The 16,643-nt window shown below is 46.4% G+C and overlaps 1 protein-coding gene across 4 annotated transcripts in view; it reads left to right on the top strand.

Annotated features, from left to right (window-relative positions):
* The window catches only part of SLC12A8 (solute carrier family 12 member 8), a 141,918-nt gene extending 139,533 nt beyond the window's left edge, over positions 1 to 2,385 (top strand). For all 4 annotated transcript variants that reach the window (XM_045037049.1, XM_045037048.1, XM_019839892.3 and 1 more), the window contains one exon: positions 1,888 to 2,385. In XM_045037049.1, the coding sequence (XP_044892984.1) occupies positions 1,888 to 2,050 (163 nt within the window). In that variant the 3' untranslated portion in view covers positions 2,051 to 2,385. The remainder of the gene's footprint in view (positions 1 to 1,887) is intronic.
* The last annotated feature ends 14,258 nt before the right edge of the window (positions 2,386 to 16,643 follow it).

Genomic DNA, 16,643 nt, shown 5'->3' with positions numbered 1-16,643 from the left:
ACTTGCTGGCCTCACGTGGCTACAGGGTGAGGTACCCTGGTGGTTATTCAGGAGGGTGAAAGGACCAAGACATGGTGATTCATTTAAAAGTAGAAATTGTTAGCTGTGTTTTCTGTTTTGTAGTTTGGAAGGTTTTGTTCCATCCACCCACCACAACTATAGTCCTAGAGGCTCTTCAAAACCAAAGAAGAATAATATTGTAGAATGTGTTTGGGCAAAGGACTTTGGCTATGTTATTTCCTCTGTTACACATATAATTCCCAGAATTATGTGAAATTGGCCTGACCTTGCCTTGAGAGAACTTTCTTTTAGAAGTCCTAGCAACTGCCCAGGTGAGAATTCTCAGGCCATTCTGCTGTAAAAGTGAAGCATGTTATTTCCCCAAACTCAGAAGAATGCAATGGTTTCAGCTAAAAAAAAAAAAAAAAAAAAAAAAAAAAAAAAAAAAAAAGGCATTAACAAAAAAATACATCAGCAAAAACACTTGTATGTTGACTGGCATGGCATTTTTGTCACCTCCTAACCTCACTTCCTGGAGATCCAACCTTAAGAGAAATTAACTCATTTCTCAGAAAACCTCCCATCTTTCTGATTTGGGTATGTATGTTCTCAGCAAGCAGCTGCAAGCTGTAGTCCTGTGATCTGAACTTCTGTAACAGCACATCTTGCAGCAGACAGCTGGAGCTTTCTGCTGACGTTCCACAAGCTTAGAACCTTTTAAAAATAATTGTCAAATATATTCTTTATTTATTTTTGTTTTAATTTTTTTTAACGTTTATTTATTTTTGAGACAGAGAGAGACAGAGCATGAACGGGGGAGGGTCAGAGAGAGGGAGACACAGAATCTGAAACAGGCTCCAGGCTCTGAGCTGTCAGCACAGAGCCCGACGTGGGGCTCGAACTCACGGGCCGTGAGATCATGACCTGAGCCGAAGTCGGCCGCTTAACGACTGAGCCACCCAGGCGCCCCTCAAATATATTCTTTAAACAACTCGCACATTACTACTCATGAGGTAGATGATTCTTTTTAAGTAAAATTTTAACAAGGAAATCCATGCTTAAGGTATGACTTAAGGACCTAACACAGACTGACGGAATTGATAGGGACTGAAAGATGAGAAAAATAGAGGCACCGGAGGTGAAGAGGTTTGCCTGGGGCCGTGAGGCTAACTAGTGGCAGAGCTGTGACTATCCATCTTCAGTAGGTACCCTGACTGCCCGTCTGATCTTTCCTTACTGCATTCTGCCTCTAGCACTTTCCTCTTGTATCCCGGACATTTTCCCTTACCGGATTATTTTAACTCCAACTGTATGTAGACACTTCAGTGACAATGGAATCCATATCAGGACTTGCTTTTTGTCTTCAGGCCAACAAAGTGTCAAAAGCCTTTGCAGTTCCCATCAGTTGCAGTTCCTATGTAAACCTTAGCCCTGGGAACCATTCCTCAGTCAACTTCCTTTCCAAAGAACCAACGAGGGAGTTTCTCTTCCTACTCTTCTCAGTTTTCCAGCCTCTCCGTTCCATGATTTCATTTGACAGAAAAACAAAGCAAAGCTGTAGAGCCCCAACTTGATACCATTTGGATGGTTATCTTTGTGGGTTGCCTCCTATTGGGTGGATGCAGTTTCACCTGTTTCTACTAAAGAGAGAGAAATCTTACTCTCTCCCCTTATTTTGATATATATTTATTACAGTTTGGGTTCATAAACTATTCTGCACATAGTGTTCCGCAGTTATTTTATTTAAATCCATATTAAATAATAAGTACAAAATAATAGCACAATGACATTTTTGTAAATTGTTACTCTATCCCAGAGGAGACTCGTCTCTGCTGTTACAGTACTTCATCTTTCTTTCTGATGGCTTCTGTGTTTCTCTCACTGAAGGAGCTTGAGATCTCCCCAAGAGCAGATAATTTTGGCGCCATCCCTGGCTAGGGTTGACATGGAAATGACTCAGCTCACCCAGGAGAACGCAGACTTCGCTACTCGGGATCGCTACCACCATTCTTCCTTTGTGAGTCGGGAACAACTGATGTCTCAGTACTAGGGTACTGAGTGCTTAGTAGTAGGCAGCCCAAGGGCCCTCCTTTCTTGGAGCTGTCCTGTGCACAATGGATCTGAATCTGAGAACCTTCATGATGCTGATTCTCCTCAGTAAGAAACTCAAAGACCTGTCCTCCCACTGTTGTTCTGGAAAATGGACATCTGCATTCTGGTCTGGAGCACCACATCTCACCAGGGTAACCACTGGAGTGGCTGTGGCCTCCTCAACATGCACCCATTTTGAAGAGCTCCACAACAAACATCAAGACTTGTAGGTGTGGAGAATCAGCCCAGGTTGCTTGTTCTGAAGGCCACAATAAACGGTTATTTTAAATTGTATTGTATTATTTATTTTTTGAATAAGTAATACACTCACATGGTTATAAACCCCAAAGGATAATCATATAGAGTGAAAACTCTCCCTCCCATCCTCGTTTCCCCTGTGTTCACCCCCTGTCCCAGATGTAGTCACTTATATATATACTTCCAGCATGTCTTTATGAATACACAAGTAAATAGGAATGTGGATTCCTACTACTCCTTTTTTATCCACAAAAGGTAAAATGTTATATATATGTTCTGTACCTTGCTTTTCCCCTTAACTTGGAGACATTTCCACTTCAATGCATATACGATTTCCTCATCATTTTTCATTGTATGAAAGTGGTATAATTTATTTCATCAATTCCACAATGATGACATTTGGATTGTTTCCAATCTTACGCTGCTATAATCAGTTCTGCAGTGAATAATATTGTATATATGTACAAGCATAAAGTGTATGCGTAGGATACATTCCCAGAAGTGGAATTGCAAGATCAAAGGGCACATGCATTTGTAAGCCATTATTGTTTAGGGAAGGTCTTTTTAATGAAAAAGTTAAATTACCATGAAATACCTAATGGTGACTCACGTTCTCAAAAGCCTTTGTGGTCCCCAGCTCTGTGGACACCTTTGCAGCTGTTTTGCAGGATGAACGCATGAGGGGACAAGACTCTTTTGGTTCCTCTGTGAGCTCAGGGTGGCACTCATCACAAGCACGCGGTCCTGGAGGCCAGGGCAGTAGCTTCCCCTGGTAAATTCAGCACCTGGCCCAGAGTCGGTGGTTTCACCACTGAGCCGGAGGGACATGCCATTGGGTCCGTCCTGACCCCTTTCTTCTGCACCTCATCCATAGGGTTTTTTTGTTCAGTAGGCTTGGGGCAGAGTCCTGGTCTTTACATTTTTAATAAGTGTCCCAGTGATTCCACATGAGCCATCCTCGGGCCCTGTGTTGAGGAGCACTGGCCCGCTGGATGGAATGGGTTAAAGCAAGCAGGGATGGGAAGGTCATGATGAGAAGCCAGTTGGATCTCATTCTCTCCTAGAAAATGAGGCCACGTTTATGATTACTGCTCAGGCACCGTTTGGGTTAAAGAAAACAAACCCAATAGGGATGTGGGAAATAGCAACACCATAATGCAATGGACTATATTCATGAAGGCCTGAGTTGGTGATCTCTGAGGGCCCTTTTCAAGAAGAAACTGCCCTCGTTTCTGAAATGTCTTCTCTCACCTTTCAAAGTCAGTCACTGAAATTAAGGTGTTAGCAGGGCTGTGCTCCCTCCAGGGGCTCTGATTACTGGGGAGGATGCCATCCTTGCCTCTTCCAGCTGCTGGTGGCTGCAGGCTGTCTTTGCCCTGTGGCCACATTACTCCTGTCTTCACAGCCAACATCTTCAAATCTCTCTGCTCCATGGTCACACCGCATCTCCTCTGTGAGTGTCAGCCTCTGCCTCACTCATAAGGATACATGTGGTTGCATTCAGGGTCCACGCAATCCAGGATCATCTCCTCGTCTCAAGAGCCTTAAGGATTGGGATGTGGCTATCTTTGGGGGTACCCCTTTTCAGCCTACCACAGAAGCCTTTAACAATTCTGCGTTTTACTCTTTTGGATTCTGCATAACAAGCTAAAAAAGTAATGCCTCTGAAAAAGGTGGTACTGAGCTTGAAAACCACACACAGCAGAGGATTCAAGTATCCAGGGTGAGAACTTTGCCAATCTGATTGATGTTATAGAAAAGAGTAAGAGAAGGACAGGGTATAGAATTTCAGCATTCCCCTCAGTGTTGGGGATACCTAAACGAATAGCTCACAGTCTTGTGTGGGAGGCAGATGCTAAACACACCGAACCATCTTATTAGGTCCAAAAATCTTGTGTTTCACCCAAACCATATTGTGTAAATGGTCATAGTAACCAGTACAACAATAATCAGATGATAGCCTGGGATCCGCAGGAAGCAGAAGTTCCCTGGTGCGCCCAGGGAAGCAGGAGCGAAAGGAAACAGGACTGAAGCAGGGAAAGAGGCTCCACATTGAACGAGCAACGCTTTAGCATCAGGGGCGGCTAAACGCTCCATCTCGAAGTGCCCTTCTGAGAGACTGTAGGGACACCTGCATCTCAGGACCTTCTTGCAGAGGGAGAAAAGGACGAGAGTTCAGCCACTGTTTTTTGTTTCCCACAGTCAAAGTTTAGCCATGAGACTTAAACCACCTCCCCGCTTCAGTCCTGACCATACTTGCGATTTGCACTCTGTGAGCACCTAGCAAGTTCTGCAGGAAGCAGCAACCTTATTCTGCGGGAAATTGGCTGGAGCCTAGCAGAACTGGTCAGTACGGTGGTGGCTGAGATGGAACAAGTGGCCTTGGCCCCAGAGATGGGTGGGTCAGAGAGGATCTGAGGTGGCACATAAGGGATGTTGCCAGAAGTACAGTTGTCAGAAAAATGAGACACAGATGTCACTGGATCATTCAGACAGTTTGCTTATCCAAAGGCTGCTCAAAACTGTCAGCATAGTCGGGGTTTATGGCAGTGAGACTAGGAATATTTTCTAAAATAGGTGGAGGGGAAGGTTCTGGCCTAAAGATTTTGCCAAATCTTTGTCGTGGATGAGAATGTGAATGAGTGAGGGTCATATGACACCTTCTAGGACCATGACTGTCACCTTTCAGGCCATGCTGTCTATTGATTAATCTATCCAATGATCTATCCTTCCCCCATCTATCTATCCACCTACCCACTCATGTATTGATCTAGCCATTTATCTACCCACCGCCCTCACCCACCCATCCATTGACCTTCCCATCCATCTATCCATCCATGGCTGGAGCCACTGTATACATGCCCAAGACCACCTCACCTGAGCCAGGTACCCCTCACCAATCTCAGAGCTTTGTAATGTAAAAATATGACTACAGGCCATTCAAACAGAGATGAACTCAACCACCACCCTCACACTTCCAGGGTGAGTACAGCCCCATTCTAGAACATTCTTGAGTTCAGGGCTGGGAACCAGAACAGTGGTCATTTCTCAGATGTCTCTAGGAGTCATGCTAACAAGTCCTCTGACCTACACAATAGAGTATATCCTGTATAAACAATTATAAATTAATGTGGAAGTTCGAGGTTCAGGATTCCATCTGCCTTCCTCCTCTCCAGGTTTCTGAATGAGGATGTATATTTAAGGATGGGAAACAATGTTCCAATTTATGTATTAATACCTGGACAAAGGTGTAAGAGCAGTAGTGGAGAATGCGGCTGAGGTCAGAAGGTCGAAGCGAGGCCTGTGGTGTCTAACTTTGTTCCTTTTGAATATATATCACTTCTCCCAAAGACTCTGGGATGAGGAGCTGGAATTAAGAGAGAGAATGACCAGCTGACCTCATCACCCAGTAACAGATGAGCAGAGATCATAAGGTGACCACACATTGCCTTTCAATTCTGGGTCCTGTTCGCCACTGAAACGTGGTCCCAGCTTTGATCAATCAGATTGGCCTCCTGCTCCCATGGGGAGGAGCAAATATAAGAAGCCAGGTGGGGTGGGGCCAGAAATGTTCCTTGCTTCTGCAGTGGTGTGGCAGAGGGAGCTTGGGTGGTAGCTCCATCCTCTCCATGGGCAGAGGAAGAAAGTGAGGAGAACTGAAGGGACCCCAGAAGCAGTAAGAGCAGTGACAGAGGCAGACACAGGGATTGTGAATAGGCAGAGAAGCCCTAAGCCACCCTTGATAGCAGTCAGGGGGGGCTCCTTAGAGGAGGAGATATCTGACCTGCATCCAAGCACTTGCCGAAGAGAGGAGGCGAGACATTCCCAACAGAGGGGACAGCGTGATGAAAGGTGTTTGCGGTAATTCAAGATTTCAGAGGCAAAAGAGTGAGGCAGTGTGAGGCAAGAGAATTACAAGGCAAGGGCCAGGTCCTGAAGGGGCTTGTAGCCCACTCTGTGTGCTAGGAGAAGGGAAGGCTGAGAAATGATAACAAAAACCCATCTTCAATATTTTATGGGACTTTATCAGAAGATCCTTATAGGAATTAAGTAAGCACGATCCAGGAACACTCCAGCTTCAGCTCCACTCCTACCTGGACACATGTTGGCCTTCTGCACTGGAAAGGGAAGGGGGGCAAGTGGTGGGCTTTCACTCCTGAGGTCAGAGCAAGTGGAGGAAGAGGCCACAGAACCAGCCCCGAACTCTGCAGGGGCAGGGACCAATCACCCGAGGTTCCCAGAAGGCCCGCTGTGTGCTGAGTCCCAGCCGCACTAGTAGCTGGTGAGGATGGGCTGTCAGGGCAGAAGGAGGTGCAGGGTAAGAAGAGAACAGAGTCCTCCATCCTGCTGTGTTACTTTCCTATCCCCTGCTGTAACAATTACCACAGAGTTAGTGGCTTAGAGCAACACAAATATATTCTCTAACGTACGGTTCTAGGACTGGGTCTCACTGGGCTAAAAATCAAGGCATCGGCAAGGTCACGTTCCTTCCAGAAGGTCTACAGATTTCCTTGCTTTTTGCAGCTTCTAGAGGCTGCCTGCGGGCCTCGGTGGTGGGCCTGTCCATCTCCCAAGCCAGCAACCAGCCATCATTTGTGCTCTGGCCTCTGCTTCTGTTACCACATCTTCTCCAACTCCACTGTCTCCCTCTCCTGCTTTTAAGAGCTTGTTTGGAGATCCTAGCAGGAGAGAGCAGCTACCCCTATACACTTGGCTGAAGAACGGTCCACCTGTATCAGGGAAGGTCATCCTCTTCCACCAAGCACGCAGCTTCTGGAGGGACACACATAGAGCCGTGAGGGAGGAAGGGGACACACCCGCCTAGCCAGCCAGATCAGCCAAATCAACCCTGGCTATCAACAGGGTGACAGATGTCGCAGCCAGATCACCTTCACATCCCTTCTGCCTTCAAGGACCCGTGCGATGACATTGGGCTCACTGGATAATCCGGCATATTCTCCCCATCTCAGGGTCCTTAGCTGAACTCCATCTGCAAAGTTCTTTTGACCATGTAAGAGATGTTTCATAGGTTCAGGGCCATCTTTGGGGGCTGAGGACCAGGGAGACAATGGAGGTACACAACCACACAGCAGTGCAGCATACAGCCAAATGACACTCTACAAGTTGAATTCACACATGCTGAGGAGACATGGAGGGAGGAAGACATCCAGGAGACTTTTTGGGGAAGTGGGTTTTGAACCAGGTTGGGCAGAGGATATGGAAAGGCTTGTGAAACAGCCGAATGAAGTTCAAGGACAAATGAGACAGAAGGACCAAAGCAAGAGAATGCAAGGTCTTCCCTTCAGCCTAATGACTCTTCTTCCTACCTTTGACTCTTAAGTGGATTCACTTGGAGGGAGTTTGGTGTAGTTGCAAATTCATGGGATTTTGGGAAGCAAATCTCCATTTGAATCCTGGCTCTACCACTTATCAGCTCTGCGATCTTAGGGAGGCTTTTTAGCCTCTCTGATCCTTGATGTCCTTCTTTGTGGAATGGGAATTATAAGTCCTTCCTGACTCCAAGTGGCATTGTGAGTACTAACTAAGATGAGATGCACATTTTTGGGGGGGAGGAAATAAAGGTGGAGGAGGTGTCATAAAAGGGTTCTTCTACCAGCGCTGCTGATTCCATGTCACTTAACTGGGGGGGGGGGGCACAGAAAGAAAAAAAAATCCACGAATCATTGCACTGATTCTTGGCGTCTACTAGCCTGAAATTTCATAGCAGAGTGGAGTCCTACTGCTTCAGCCGCAGACATAGTGGGACACACCTTCGCTAGCCGGCAGCAGGAAATCTGCGCATGCGCAAGAGCGAGGGGAGCCGGCAGAGTTGCCTCCTGCCATTTCAATCTGCGCTTCCCCATCACCCCCTCAGCTTATCAGATTCTTTGGCCACATTCCTATACCGCTTCTCCTCTCAAGCTTCTCCCTTCCCTTCCCTTCCCTTCCCTTCCCTTCCCTTCCCTTCCCTTCCCTCCCCAGAGCCTTGGGTGTTTTTCTTAAATATCAAAAAACCTACTCACCAGTTTATTTGAACCAAGACTTACTCTAGAGCAAATAACCCACTTTCTTGCTATGTCTTATCCCCTCCGTGTCCACATAGAGCCCAGGAGGAGAAGATCAGATAGTGGTTACATGGGTTGTGGGGGGGAGGAAGGGCAGTAATTCTGTACTGTTTGCACTTTTCCACAGACAGGGGAATGCCGAAGTCTGTACTCATCACACACTGCTCAGCATCCCTGCATCTGGGAGATGTGCCTGGGCTCCTTTGAGGGGCCTCGTGAGCAGAAATAGATGCCAGTTTGTCGGTTTTAGGCAGTGAGTGGAGACATAAGCCCCTGACTCTTGACAAGGTACTCTTCTTGAGGAGAAGGTCACACTCAAGTAAAAGGTGAAGCAGATGGCAAGAAAGGCCCACCAGCATCAGGGGGTCCCCAGTTGGCTGTGCTCCTGGGCAGGCAGCCCATCTTGCAGCATCGAGGCTGGTACCCTTTCTCTGTTCCCTAGTCTGATGGGCTGGGAGTGAGTGGAGGTTGGATAGCAGTTGACCCTCACCACCAATCACTGAGGTGAGGGTGGCCACAGCCTTCTTCCAAAAGAGGCAGAAGGAGCTCTATAAATGAGTCTCTAATGGAGAGCCTGGGCTTTTCCCTGTTTTATTTTTTGTTTGAAAACACAAGTGTGTGTGTGTGTGTGTGTGTGTGTGTGTGTGTATGTCTGTCTGTGTGTCTGTATCTGTGTGTATATGCACTTTCCTGTCTGTTAGAGAAGTCACTATATAAAAGAAGCTGGACTCACCAAATGTGAAATCTGGCTTAAAATAGGGGCCCTGTGGTCTACATCAGATTCACTTTGGGAAGCCTTGAGGGTGAGTGGCATTTCAAAGGATTAGTAGCTATCCCCCAGCAGCCAGCAGAAGGGCTTGATGAACACTGATCTTTGTGATGTGACCTGCAGCATATGTGATAATAGGTCGAAGATGGAGAAAACAGCTCTGCTTTCAGATATGAACCCCAAACTGAAAGTCACAAGGGCAGACGCTCCAAATGGCAGTGTCGGCTTCTAACTGAGCTGCTTATCAGATGGGCTATTCTGTGTAACTATGTGTGTCTGTATCAGTCAGCGTAGACTTGCTGCTGCAACAAATAGCCCTCAAATCTCATTGACTTGACACTTTACACATTTATTTCTGGCTCATGTCCCAGTCTGATATAAGTGAGAAGGGGATGAGAGTTCTCTTCACTGTAACTCAGGGACCTAGGTTCCTTCTGTTTAGTAGTCAAACATTGTCTAGGCAGGCAGGGTCTTCCCCTGAATTCTCAACATCCAGCTGGGAGGTGGAAGAAGAAAGGGACACGTGGAGGATGCCATAGAAGTTTTCAGGCCCAGGGCTAAAAGGGCTCATGTCACTTCCTCCTATGCTCCATTGGCCAGAACTAGACATATAGACTGTCTAAAGGAAAGACTGACTGGGAAATACAGAGCAGCTGTGTGTTCAGGAAGGAGAGGAACCAGGTTTGGTGGGCCTCTGGCTGCTGTCTGCCACCCTCTGCCACTGTGCTCAGGATGTAAACAGCTGGAGTGGGTTCCTTATTGATGGCAAATGAGTGAATCTCCTAATCTGTTCCATGTTGTTTCACCACACTTGATCCAATGGTTCTGCCATTCCTTAAATTGTGCATAGAATTCCATGTTTAGTATTCTCTTCAGAGCCTGTGAATATTCTAATGAATGGCAATTTTTTATTCCTTGAGGGTTCATTTGAATTCTGGAAGCACCCCCAAATCACTAGGAACCCAGTCTGGGAATAAGGGGACCAATCAAGCTAAATTTTCTTCTTTGGGTCAAAAATGAAGGGTGAGCACAGAGCCAACTGACTCTTGAGGCAATTTCCAAAGTTGAGATCCCAACACAACACATTTTGAGGACTGACAGGACCTCTCAAAGGGCTAACTTGAAAGAATATCATGTATTTATTTTTAAGTTTTTTAAAAGTCTATTTATTTTGAGAGTGGGGAGGGGCAGAGGGAGAGGGAGAGAGAGAGAGAATCCCAAGCAGGCTCTGCACAGTCAGCATGGAGCCCGACGTGGGGCTGCAACTCACGAAACCCTAAGATCATGACCTGAGCCCAAATCAAGAATCAGACGCTTAACCAATTGAGCCACTTAGGCACCCCAAAAGAATGGCATTTATTGAGATAAATTGTGTGGGTTTGCATGCATGCATATGTGTGTATGTGTGTGCAGTGAGTGACAGCAATTATGGTTCAGGCGCTCTTTTATTCATGACCTGTGGTCTTTTTTGCCTAACCAGATTGAAAGACCTTCAGTTATAAATCATCCCAATTCATGGTTTTAAATCTTTTTTTTTTTTAATTTTTTTTCAACATTTATTTATTTTTGGGACAGAGAGAGACAGAGCATGAACGGGGGAGGGGCAGAGAGAGAGGGAGACACAGAATCAGAAACAGGCTCCAGGCTCCGAGCCGTCAGCCCAGAGCCCGACGCGGGGCTCGAACTCACAGACCGCGAGATCGTGACCTGGCTGAAGTCGGACGCTTAACCGACTGCACCACCCAGGCGCCCCTAAATCTTTTTTATGTGCTCTGTCAACTTATCCAACCTATCATGGATTTGTTCAGTCACTCACTTGGTGAGTATTGAAGTCTATATGTGCAAAACTCGAAAGAAAGAAAGAAAGAAGAAAGAAAGAAAGAAAGAAGAAAGAAAGAAAGAAAGAAAGAAAGAAAGAAAGAAAGAAAGAAAGAAAGAAAGAAAGAAAGAAACTGTGAAACCAGATGACAGCAGTTGCTTTGTAGCTCAGTCTGTAGGTGCTGGAAGCAGAGTGTTCTAGGATGAAGAAGCAATAATTGGGCACAGACTTCTTGGATGGCCAGGAAGAGAGGAACTGGGCTTGGAATAGACTGCACTTGGATGTTGCAACCAAAGTGTTCTGAGAAGAGTAATTACCTGCAAGATTTTCTAATCGACTGAAGAGATTAGATCAGTTCTTCTCTGGACTGAAGTTTTACTTTTCTGGGGAAACCCAGTGCCCTGGAAAATCTTCACGTCTGTTTTAGAATTAGTCATGTTACCCCAAGACACCCGGCCTGAGCTTATCTTTTCCCCACAAGCAGTAGCTAGAAGCGTAAGAGATAGGGGTGGATCATGCTCTCTGGCTGCAGTTCCAGGAACAAATTTGGGGATCCCATCATTCTATCATACAGCTGTGTTCAGAGATGAGGGGGCAAAGCCTTATTTCTGAAAGTGTGGTTCTCGGATCACTAAGGTAAGAAATCACCTGGGATTTTTTTGCTAACTCGAGATTCCTGGGCCCTTGCCAGACCTACTAAATCAGATCTACTGAATCAGCCTAAGCAACTTCTTCCCCAGGCGATTCTCTCAAGTTTGAGAAGTACAGGTGGAAAGGCTTTGGGCTGACCGGAATCTGAGATTAGTTGTCTTTATTATCTCCAGCCTCTGTGGTAGGCGTTAGCACTCCCAGACCAGAGCTTTATGTGATGTGTGCTGGTGAGGTAAGCTGGTCTGTGCCGGGGTCTAATAAACCGCCCTGCAGGGAGGCACTTCCCCATGGGCCACACTGATTAGCCAGAGACAAAGCATCTCACAACCTCATCCCACTAAGAACAGTGGAGTTGGGTCGTATCACCTTGGTGTGCATGTGAGTGCACAGGTGTGTGTGTGTGTGTGTGTGTGTGTGTGTGTGTGTGTGTGTGTGTGTTTGCTTGCAGCTGTGGGTCTATTTATCTGTAGACCTGGATATATATGTTTTGTTCTCTCTGCCATTAGCTAGTGCAACCCTCCCCTTGCTTTCTGCCCCAGCCCCCAAATCCTCCCTTCTTTCCAGTCCCACCCCTTAGGTTGCTAGGGCTCCATGGTCATGGTACTCAACTGCAGCTGGGATCCTGCAATTCATGGTCAATCCTTAAAAATGAAATAAAATCTTTCCTGAACCAGGTGTTATACTAGATACCCATATGCATCGTCTCGTTTGATCCTCAGAACAACTCAGTGAGGTAGCTACTGCTGTTTCCCCTATTCTACAGATGAGGAAATTAAGGCTCAGGAAAATGAAGTGATGTACTCAAGATCCCATAGCTGGTAAGCGGCAGATCTGGGTTTGAACTCAGGTCATTCATCGCTCACAGTCCACAGTCCCCGTGGAAGAAAGTCCAGCTCTTCTCTTCTCTCTGTAAGTCCTCAGCTGCTCATCCTTCACTTCTAGAGCAGGCATTGGCAAACTATAGCCCCCTGGGTCAAATCGAGGGCGGGGCTTGTTATTTTAATTGAGGTGAAATTCATAAAATGAGCCATTTTAACCATTGCCTGTTTTTAAATTCTTTTTCATGTTTATTTACTTATTTTGAGAGAGTGTGTGAGCGTGTGCACAGGAGAGGCAGAGAGAGAATCCCAAGGGGACTCAATGTCAGGAACCACCCAGGCACCCCTCAAAATAAGGTTTTATTGCAGTTCTGCCCATTCAGTCACATACTGTCTGTGACTGCTTATGCACTACTGTAGCAGAGGTGAGCAGTTGTGACAGAGAACATACGGCCCACACGCCTAAAATGTTGACTGTCTGGCCCTTTATGGAAACAGTTTCCTGGCCTCTGCTTTAGAGAGTATTGACCTGGATCCAGGCCCTTGGGAATGAGTTTTCTCAGACATCTGTGAACACCCATCCTTCCTAAAGGTAAAGTCCCCTCTTTTGTTGTATGCCATGCTTTTGTACCTCATGGACCTACCTAGCTCCTCAGCAACCCCTGTTTCCTCCTAATTCCTCCTGTTTCCACCACCCACGGGTCAGTCCTGGCAAATACACACCTTTGCCTGATCTGCTGTGTCCCATCCCATTTTTCTTTCTTTTGTGTCCAAATGACTGGTATAGAGAGGGTTTACACCTGGATATTTCACCTTCTCTCCTTACTTTCCCTCCTTACCTTCTACAACCCAGCTTCCAGCTTCTGCCCTTCAGTTAACCTTTTGAACACATCTCCATGTGGATGTCTTGGAGTTCGGTGAAATTCATGTAATCTACCTGGTGTCCCATCTTTGCAAAGGCCATGGTATCGTGTTGTCCTGCTGTCCAAAATTAGTTTGTCTTTGTCTCTCTCTTTCTCCTTACATCTGTTCTGCTACCAAATTCTGCTGCCCCCCCCCTTTTTTTTAAATTTTTTTAAGTATTTATTTATTTTTGAGAGAGAAAGACAGAGTGCGAGTAGGGGAGGAGGAGAGAGAGAGAGAGGGAGACACAGAATCTGAAACAGGCTCCAGGCTCTGAGCTGTCAGCACAGAGCCCAACGTGGGGCTAGAACTCAGGACCAGCGAGATCATGAGTTAGGCCAAAGTCGGATGCCCAACCAACTGAGCTGCCCCGGTGTCCCTCTGCTGCCCTTTTTGGAAATGTCTCTTGGGTTGCACTCTTCTTCATTCCCGCCATCAATTCTTTGGTCCAGGCCTCCATCGCTTCCTGTCTGAATCACTACTGAGGCTCCTCACTGGTGTCCCTACCTCCCCCTTCCTGAGCTCATCTCTCAGATACTGAGAGCTCAAGTAGAATCAGGGCCTTGGTGTTTGCTTTCACCATTCTTTCCAGAGTCTTGTCCCTGCTGTAGTCCTTAGCACCCGTGTCATATACTCTCTCTTGCACTGAAAGTGTTCTCTTTTGTTTTCTTTGCTCGACAAACTCCTTCAGGAAAAAATTCTGATATTACCTAAGAAAGCTTTCTCCAGAAAATCCTCAATGTTCTTAGAGGACTTGCTTCATACTTTTGTAAAATAACTTCTTCTACTTACTTGTAGGTCTGTACTTTCTCCTAATCTGCTGGCCAGTCGAGGGCAGAGACTATATCTATCTTCCTCATCTCTGTGTACCCAGAGCCTAGCATGGTGCCTGTTGGTACTGAGTAGGTGCTCACTAAATGCTTCTTGAGCAACCACTTTGATCACATCCCTCTACTGCTGTAAGCTTACACTGAGTCTCTCCTGCCCACTGCACTAAGTTTAAGGCAGTGGTTTTCAACCTTGGATGCACATTAGAATCACCTGGGAGCTTTTGAAGACTACTGATGCCCCAGCCCCATAGCCAGAGATTTGGATTACGTAGGTGGGTTCTAAGCACTGGCATTTTGTAAAAACTCACTTGGCAATTCTAATACCCAGCCAGGATTGAGAATCACTGGTCTGTCTGATGCCTAGTTTTCATACTCTCATTCATTTCTCCATCTCCGCAGGAGATCCTGCTCAGAACCCTTCTCACACATGTGGCCTCTTCCCAAATTGCTCTCTCTCATTCAGACCACCCTTCTCTCCCCACTCAGACAAGGGCAGGGACCCTGTAGGTTTGCCTCCCCAGAGCACCAAGCACAGGGCTGCAAGTGTTGGGAGAGGTCCCTGCAGAGTGTGAGCCTGAGCGCCCAGGTTTTGTTTTTTTTCTTTTTTCAAATCTTTCTTTATTTTTGAGAGAGAGAGAGAGAGAGACAGAGTGTGAGCAGGGGAGGAACAGAGAGAGAGGGAGACACAGAATCCGAAGCAGGCTCTGGGCTCTGAGCTGTTAGCACCGAGCCTGACGTGGGGCTCCAACTCATGAACCACCAGTTCATGACCTGAGCGGAAATCAGACGTTTAACTGACTGAGCCACCCAGGCAGGCGCCCCTGAGAGCACAGGATCTATTTGGGTTGGGTGGGGAGGAAGAACTGGGTGTGTTCCTAGCCTGCCTCCACACCAGTGTATGGACAGCATCCGTTTCCCTACACGAGTAAATGACCCCCTGTTGGCAGAGAGCACAGAGCACCCAGCCTTAGATTTGCTCCACTAGCAGGCATGCAGCCCTGTTTCCTGTCCCACACTCTTCCAATCCTCTCCTTACAAAGTGGGGATGGTTCAAGGTAGAGGAGAGGGCACTGGGCTGGTGTCCGAAGATGAGTTCGGGTTTGGCCTTCTGTGTGTCTTCTGCAGGCACATCCCTCCTCTTGCAGGTCCTGGGCCTATCGCTCAGGTCCCTGCAGCTCAGTCAGTGGAGTTTTTACTGCTGTCTTGACAAGGAGCCCCCAACCCCCGAGGCCACTCGGAAGGAGCAAAAGATGTCACAGGCCCGATGTTTCCGCTTGCTCATGTGAAACAAAGACCTTTGGAAACAGGACATTTTGAGACATTTATTATCTTTTTTTAATTATTTATTATCTTTGAGAGATTTACTTATCTTTTATTGTCCACAGTGGGTCAGAGATTAGAAGCCACAGCTTCAAATATTCCTTTTTTCCAAATTTTAAAAACAGATAAATCATGAGACTCATAATGTAACTGTTATTTAGTTTAACCCATGCTGAAAGAACTCGGGATGGCAGTGACCCGTGGGGGTGGAGAGTGGAAGGGAACATGGGTATCTCTCCCTTTGAGTGCTAACCACACAAACGCTCTGTTCATTGAGCTCCGCATGGCATATTTATGGCACAGGTGTACTTTTCTCTCTGCTTATTTTCTTGAAGTTTAATTTATTTTGAGGGGGAGAGGGGCAGAGGGAGAGGGAGAATCCCAAGCAGGCTCTGTACTGTCAGCGCAGAGCCCGACACGGGGCTCGAACCCACAAACTGTGAGATCATGACCTGAGCCAAAATCAAGAGTTGGATGCTCAACCAACTGAGCCACGCAGGCACCCCTCTATGTATATAATATTTTATTTAAAAAATTTTTTTAATGTTTATTTATTTTTGAGAGAGAGACAGATTGTGAGCTGGGGAGGGGCAGAGAGAGAGGGAGACACAGAATCTGAAGCAGGCTCCAGGCTCCAAGCTGTCAGCACAGAGCCCAACACGGGGCTGGAACTCATGAACTGTGAGATCATGACCTAAGCCAAAGTCAGATGCTTAACTGACAGCCACCCAGGTGCCCCTGTAGATCATATTTTAATAAAAAGTTTCAAATAGTTGCTCATGCCCTTGTGAGAAATTCAGACAACACAGAAGTACACATGGTCTTCCAATGACTTTAAAAATAAAACCCAGCGAATGTAAAAGTTGATAACACAAATATTTTTTTAAACACCTTTAGTTCTAAGTAATGGTGTGTTAAAGAGAAGAAACAGAAAAGAGAAGGACAGAAAGATCAGGCATGAGCTAGGTGATTGGCAGAAAACCATACAAAGAGAGAGAGAGAGAGAGAAAAAAAAAGGAGCCTGATGGAGAAGTAGGGATACGGATGACCAGGGAGGCACTCACTGATGCAGAGTGAGATGTGAAGAAAAGTAGAGATGGAAGTAAGCAGAAACAGCCC

This window comes from Felis catus, chromosome C2, assembly GCF_018350175.1.
Source record: "Felis catus isolate Fca126 chromosome C2, F.catus_Fca126_mat1.0, whole genome shotgun sequence".
In the NCBI taxonomy this organism is placed as follows: Eukaryota; Metazoa; Chordata; class Mammalia; order Carnivora; family Felidae; genus Felis; species Felis catus.
Note: the sequence above shows the minus strand (reverse complement) of the source record. Positions and strands in the feature narration are given on the sequence as shown.